At 48.3% G+C, this 7813-nt stretch overlaps 1 protein-coding gene across 1 annotated transcript in view; it reads right to left on the bottom strand.

Moving 5' to 3' along the window:
* Positions 1–4152: 4152 nt before the first annotated feature.
* The window catches only part of NRG2 (neuregulin 2), a 184157-nt gene continuing 180496 nt past the window's right edge, over positions 4153–7813 (bottom strand). The window contains exon 11 of the mRNA XM_045028853.1: positions 4153–6485. Coding sequence (XP_044884788.1) covers positions 5828–6485 — 658 coding nt within the window. The 3' untranslated portion in view covers positions 4153–5827. The remainder of the gene's footprint in view (positions 6486–7813) is intronic.

Genomic DNA, 7813 nt, shown 5'->3' with positions numbered 1-7813 from the left:
CAGGACGTGGGGCTAGACAATGACTGGAAGTAGCCATAAAGCTACAGCAAGGTGGGGATAGAGGGTGGGGGTTCCCTGAGGAGGGGAAACCCTGAGAGAAAGGGGTCACTGCCAGGGGGCAGCACCCCCATGTAAAAGGGCACCGGGTCCAGGGAGGGACACGGGGGGCCAGAAGACAGGCGGATCACCGGCCTGCAGAGGGCGCTCCAGCACTGGACAGAGCTAATTCCCGGAGTCACCAGCAGGAGGCGCCGCAGGGGTGAGTCCTGCTGTCTACAGGGCACAAGCAGTGCCAAGCAGAAAGTTTGTAGCTGTGCATTTGATTGTTTTCCTCCTTAAGTGAAGTACTTTGCACTTGTCTTTATTGAATTTCATCGTGTTGAATTCAGATCAATTCGCCAAGATCATTTTTGAATTTTAAACCTGGCCTCCAAGGTGCTTGCAGCCCCTCCCAGCTTTGTGTCAGCTGCCACTATACGCTCCACTCCATTAGCCAATTCATTAATGAAAATATTGGCCATGATGTGTGTGTGTACAAATTTGCCGAGCTTTGGGTACGTGGCTACTGTGGCTATGCACCTAAAATGTCCAAAAAATCCATCCCTTTCGGTACAGATTGTGCCCTTTGTTATGACCTGCTGGTCCCTGGTCCTGCAGCCCCGGCCTCTTCCACAGACTGCTTCTTTCCAGCCTGCCTGAGACTCCATTTCATGTGTGGGGTGACAGATGGGTTTCCCATTCCTTTGCGTCTGGGTTCCAGCATTTAGGGCTGGCTCCAAGCTCACTGAAGTCAATGGAATGGTGCCCATTTGGCTTTGGATTGGTCCCTTACTAAGTGTCTTGCTGGGCCATCCTCAGAAGCTGCTCTACATCTGAAACTGAGGTGGAGAAGCACAAGTCACCTTCACTGCACTATGTGCTGACAAAGGGCCAGCTTGCAACTGCTGGGCCACGACCCATGCTAGGGGTGGCATGGAGAGCTAGAGCTGGCTGCTAGGGCCAGTCCATCCCAAGGTTCCCCACTCCACAAGGGAGCATGGTCATTGTTCTTCCTCTTAAAAAGATGCAGCATGTAGCCCCCCAACCCCTGTGTCTGGGCAGGTGGAAGGGGGGGTGGGCCTATGGCCCTAACACTGGCCTTTGGGGTGGTTATGCACAGGGAGCCTGACAGGCAGCAGCCTGCTCATTCAGCACAGGGCTAGCAATCGTGGCTGGCCCACATGAGGGTCCTATGTCCTTCCCCTTGCATGCCCCTCGGGCCTTTACTGTGTCTGCTAAGAGGCTTGTTGAACTGTAGCAGCTGCTGCCCTATGTGACAATACAATGGGCTGTAAGGAATGTGGGACCCCAGAGCCACTGCCCCAAGAGAACCCCTCCCCCACCACCCCAGAAGAACCTGCCTGTGCCATTAACAGCTGTGCCCAGTGCAAGGGCTTAAAATCATAGCATCATAGAATATCAGGGTTGGAAGAGACCTCAGGAGATCATCTAGTCCAACCCCCTGCTCAAAGCACGACCAACACCAACTAAATCATCCCAGCCAGGGCTTTGTCAAGCCGGGCCTTAAAAAACCTCTAAAGAAGGACATTCCACCACCTCCCTAGGTAACCCATTCCAGTGCTTCACCACCCTCTTAGTGAAATAGTATTTTCTAATACCCAACCTAGACCTTCCCCACTGCAACTTGCTTCTTGGTCTCTCATCTGCCACCACTGAGAACAGCCTCATTCCATCCTCTTTGGAACCCCCTTTCAGGTAGTTGAAAGCAGCTATCAAATCCCCCCTCACTCTTTTCGTCTGCAGACTAAACAAGCCCAGTTCCCTCAGCCTCTCCTCATAAGTCATGTGACCCAGCCGCCTAATCAATTTTCACTAATCATGAAGGTTGATGACTATGTCTCTGATTGTCAGTCACTTTTCTGAGGCAAAACTGCCACTGGGAGGGACAGATACCAGGGACCCCCCCAGTCACTGTGTCTCTGGGCGCTTTGAGCCTAGCATCCAGCATGTCAGTAGCAGTTGCCCTGCTACAGCTGCTTCCACAGGAGAGTTTCAGAGCACACTGCAGCCATGGCTGCTGAAACTGCCCACAGCCCTCTTCGACCTCATACGAAATCACAGTGCAGAAACATTAACTGATTTATCTCCCTAAGTCACACAGCAAATCTGTGGCAGAGCCAGGCCTAGACCCAGAAACGCTCAGTCCCCAGCCCTATGTAACTAATACTCTACATGCTCTTTAACAAACCTGTAGGAGGCAGTGACTGTCCCTGTTCTGCTCAGGATACATCTACACAGCCAATCTTTTCAGCTCAGGCGGATGTTCTTGCTCTACCTTCGCTTGCTAGCAAGGTAGCCTCAGCGGTGCAGGTGATGAGCAGCTATGCCCCAAGTTTGTACTGAGTGTCTCGGATGGGCTCGTACTTAGCTGTCTGCTCTCCTCCCCCTCAACTCCGCCTGTCCCCGAGGCTACACTGCTAGGTTTAGCGCGCTCACTCGAGCAAAGCTAGAGCATGTACATACAGGGCAAATGTAGACACACTCCCTGGTTACACCCCAGGCAGGCCCTTGAGTTCAAGGAATAGGGGCCTTGGCGAGGTTTACGGGGGCGGGGGGGGCAGAATCTGGTCCAAAGGCTTTCGGAGGCTGATGGTGAAATGGACTGCTGGGGAGGGGGCAATCCTGACCCTGTTTGCACTCCTTCTTTGAGAGTCACTCAGGTCCAGAACCTCAAACTGTCAGGCCCCTGCATATCTTTGAGATGCTGTGCCTCAGTCACGGCCACCAGGGGGCGCTTTTGCCTTCATTCTCTGGTGCTGGCTGTGCCTTTGACATCCAGCCTTGCCTGCGGGGCAGAGGCAGAGCTCCGGGAGGGCCAGTGCTGCAGTGAGACACAATCATTACCCGTGCTGTCCAGTGTGTGGGAGGGGTGCACGCTGAACCAGCCATGGGCTTGTGTGGGGCTGGATGGTAGTTCCCTCACCACAGGCTAATGCATGGCTCTGCCAGCACCCATCTCTGGGCCCCGAGTGCTGGACTCTGCCAGGCATTTGCATGGGATACACAAGCTCCTTCTATGCTCCCTCCCCCCCCCCACCCCCACCCCCACATGCACCAAGGCTAGCCGCAGGCTGTTTGGGCCTCATGCTCTCTCCCCCTGGCGTGCACCCATTTCATTGTCCCTACAGCGCTGTGACAATGGGGCTGAGACAAAGCCGGTGTAGCCAAGATTCCAGAGCTGTATTTCAACCCTGTGGCAATCATTTTCATCAACACCTCGTGCCTGAAGCTAATCAGTTGTAAACACAATCCGGGGTTTAGAAGGAGAAAAATCCACCTGGATTATGGTCTGTTACAAAGCGCTGCGAGGTGTTAAGACCACTGTGTAGCTTCCCATAAACAATGGCCATAGGCTGCTTGTCAGCCTGCAAACAAGTCTGGGAGTTGACTTTTCATACTGACACCTTCCCATCGGCCCCTTCAGCAGTGGCAGAATGTCAGCTGTCTTTATTTAAAAAAAAAAATTTTGAAATGAAAGGCCAACATTTTCAAAAGTGGCCTCTGATTTTGCATTCCTCCTTTTTTAATGTGTCCATCCTAAGATGCCCTGGGCCTGATTTCCAGTAGTGCACCTGCAGCTCCATCTCTCAGCCACTCTGAGACTCCTGCCCCAACAGTTGTGTGGTCAGTTTGGCCACACAAAAATGGAAGCCTGCCAAATATTACTGCCCACATTTGAAAAATTGGAGTCATGTTTCTAAGCCTTACGGTTGCAAAGGAAACCTTCCAAATGTGCCTTGATGCAGTGCTGTCTCACTCGGTCTGCAAACACAGAATGCAACAATAGCTCTGAGAAAAGCGTGGACTGACCGTCCCCTTCCATTCACCTCAATGAGGTGTTAACTCTGAAGCATAATGGTGGAAGTTGAAATGTCTCTTTCAGCTAGTTTGATACTGAGAATTTTAGCTCCAACATCCAGCTACTCTGGGATGTAAGTGGAGTTTAGGACTGTGGATGAAGCTTCAGACTGTGGGTGGAGTTTGGGATTGTGTAACACCACTTTTCCCACCACCAATCTGATCACTGATTAAGATTAATGCTGGAAACATGTTAATTATTTCTTATTTTATTTATAATATAAAAATGTTCAAGTGTTAAACAGTCAAGAGTTCAGACATTCAGACAATCCAGAGCAAATGTTTACAATCATCTTATGACTAATTAGCAGAGTTTCCATCTGACCCCATTGTGGGTGAGGAATAGAGGGTTTAGTTACTTTATTGCTAAAAGTTAAATGAAATAAACTGTCAATTGTTGTATTATCTTCTCAGTCACAGCTTCACCATGCATCCAATCTACAGTATCTGAAATGCAAAGGACATGCAGAAGTGAAAATATAAAAAGAAATGTCAGGCTACAATGTAAACAGGGTTGCTGCAGTGAACTGAAAGGAGGGGCACTTTCACATGTGAATGTTCCGTTGCTTGGACACACAGCACTGTCTCTTTGAGCCAGGGGCCAGGGCTGCCCCAAACATGATGTCCATCTTTGATAGCAAGTTATTATGTTAACACTGGCACATTACAATAACAACTTTCTTTACAATATACGGCACATGGATACAGAAGAATCCACTGACTGGCTTTCCTGCTACATTGCCCGCCTGTTTCATTGGCCAGGGGCAGGGTCCTGGGGATGCATTGCAGTGACTTTAAACAGGGATTAATTGCATATGGAGCACACTCAACACTATCTGTAGCTGATTCACAGCAACTAGCAGGGCTATACTGGTGGTCGTGCTGTCACTAACTTCTCCATGTCCTTTGCTCTACTCTTCCGTACTATCATGGCCAATATGTAACCCTGTCTAAGCTTCACATTGTTTCTTGTAATACTGTAATGCCATCTTTTAAAACAATTGACCAGGCGAGAGTGCTTGTCTGTAACTGCTGCAATGGGCTGTTTCCCTTCCCATCAGGGTCTGCACCAATAAAGTGGATTCAACCATATATAAATACATAATATTTTACCACATCCATGTAAACGTTTTATTCATTTGACTACAACTTCACAAAACCGTGCCAAAATGAGTGAAATTTACTTGGGACCCCACAAGTAACACGGTCAACAAATATATTGTAAGGGTTGTTGCTACTGTATGCTTTTTTCCCCTCTTCCTACCTATGTTGCAAAAAAAACCCCATTACTTCTGTATTCTGGTATGTAATTTCCCCACCCTGAAATAAGCAAAACTACAACTATTTGAGTGGGCAAGATGGATTCCCCTTAGGAGGTATTCATGAGAACATACATACACATGTAATTTGTGTGTTATAACAATGTTTTAAAGAACGAGATCATAAACATCCAGAGATGGGACAAAGTGGAGGGTGCTGTTTTTTCAAATGGGAAAGTGCCCTTAACATGGTAAGTTGTCTTGAACTAAAACCTATGATCTTAAGAATGCTACTAAAACGTAATCCTCAGCATGGACTCTGGCATTAGCATACAGCAAAAAAAGGCACCACGATTTTTTTTTCTATTTTTAAGTTGTCAAAAATTGGCCCATCTTTTTTTTTATTATTATTTATTTATTTTGTTTTGTTTGTGTTTGTTTTTCTCTCGGAAGCTGTAAGTCAAGATGTTACATATAAATAGAGATTCCCTATAAAAAAGTCTTTGCTGTTAGCTATTATAAGACAACTTTGCTAAAATGAAAATAAAACATTTGATTTGTTATATTTTTTCCTCTTTTATACAAAATAAAAATATCTTTCCTCCTTTTCGATACAGGTGTGTTTGTGGGTGCGTGAGTTTGTGTGGCTTCTAAAGAGGAGCCGAGTCCTGTTTGGGTCTCGTGTGTGTCGATCTGCTTTGCCCGCTCTCCAACTGTGCGCTTTGTCTCTCGAAGGAATAGTAAGTCCTGCTGTCTCCTGGCCGATACAGCGGCGGCGAATCTGTGTTCATTGCCTCAGTGTTTTGAATGCTTAAGAACGGGGTGCTCTCCGCCATGAGCTCCTCATCAGACTCACTATATGAAGCACTGCTTCCTGAGAAGGAGTCTCTGACCGTCCGGGCTCTGTGTGAGACCTGCCCGTTGAGTTTAGATCTTTTCCACCGCCTGTTGTTGCTAGCTGTTTTCTTTGGTTGTTCTAGTGCTGGGATGTACTCTTGTGTCGTTTCATACTCGTCATCCTCCGTGATGCGGAAGGGGCTCGAAGGCAGGCTCCCCATGCTCTCATTCAAGTAGCTCTTCCTTTGGTAGTAACTGTCATATCTCTGCATATCCTGGAAGGGCACCTGATAGCGTCGCAGTAAAGGCTGCTGCTCTTCCACTCGGAAGCTAATGGGTGCCGCAGGTGGAAGGGACACCGCGTGAGCAGAATTGGGGGAGGTGATCTCGAAGGTAGGTACCTGTGCAGCAAGTGAGTAATGGAAGTCAACAGGAGACAGACGTGCTGGTGTTGTCAGAGCAGACACATACCTGAAAACAGAAACAACTACATAAGGATCCTGATTGACGAGAGCTTTCCAGGTATTATTCTTCCCATTTGAATATCTGACCCTGAGGGCCAAACTACCAGGGTCAAATAGCTAACATAATCACACTCTTGCATAGTAACTGACACACCCACACCCCACACATGGTAACTGACACACCCGCACCCTCACACGGTAACTGATGCACCCACATCCACACACAGTAACTGATGCACCCATGTCCACACACAGTAACTGACACACTCGCGCCCTCACATGGTAACTGATGCCCCCACACAGTAACTGACACACCCATGCCCCCACACAGTAACTGATGCACACACACCCCTCACACAGTAACTGACACACCCGCGCCCTCATGCTTTAAATTTCACCCAGAAGAACCAAGTCCCAAGTCATTTTACAGACTATAAGGCCTATTTCCAAAAGTGGTTGCCCTATTACAGGCCATACAAGCCCTCCATTTGGACACCTGAAGTCACCCACTAGCCCAATGGGCATGTGAGTACATATTTGTTCAGAATGGGGGTTTACACCTTCCTCTGTACTACCTGGTGCTGTCCACTGTTGCTCACAGGACAATAGACCCATTGTACTGTTGGTCCCATCTGGTACGGTGCGCCCTATGGTCTTATGCCAGCATCTTGTGCAGCAGCTTGAGTTACCTGCATGTGAAAACTGGATGCTCTGAGTGTCTATACTAGGGTGAAGCTAACACAGGGGTTATGACATCCACCACTGAACTCTAGCCACCTCCGAGGTAAGATGCACCATCCATCTCGCAATGCCAGACACACTGCACGACAGTTTAGGAAGCGAAGGATAACATCCAGTTGAAGCAACAGTGAGAATTTAGATAGGTAAATTTAATTAACAAAGGTGAAATTTGCCCACAACACTGGAGCGCAAAACCCTCCTCTTGCAAAAAGCGCCATGGGAACCTTAGGACCAGAAACAATTACAATGTTACTTTTAAGGCTCCTCCAAAAGATACCACCTCCAGCAAAACTGCAGCTTCTAACCCATGCTGAAGGGCTGGCCCACTCAAGAGCCAAAGAGAAGAGTGCCTCTGTTACCAACGCAACACAACGCAATGCAATGTGGGGTACTCAGCACCTTGGAGGATCAAGCCCAGCATTTGTTAACATCCTGGGTGCATTGCAAGGTCCTCATAACAGTGGCTTGAGGAGCTGGCTGGGAGAGGATGAGGTGGGAGGGGATTATTCTTTGATCTCCCTCCAAGCAGTGGCTGATTTGTGGGGTTATATTAGATTTTGTGCTTGGCCTTTGAGCTATATAGAAGGGGCCATT

Source organism: Mauremys mutica, chromosome 8 (assembly GCF_020497125.1).
Source record: "Mauremys mutica isolate MM-2020 ecotype Southern chromosome 8, ASM2049712v1, whole genome shotgun sequence".
In the NCBI taxonomy this organism is placed as follows: Eukaryota; Metazoa; Chordata; order Testudines; family Geoemydidae; genus Mauremys; species Mauremys mutica.
The sequence above is the reverse complement of the archived record's forward strand: the minus strand, read 5'-3'. Positions and strand labels throughout refer to the sequence as shown.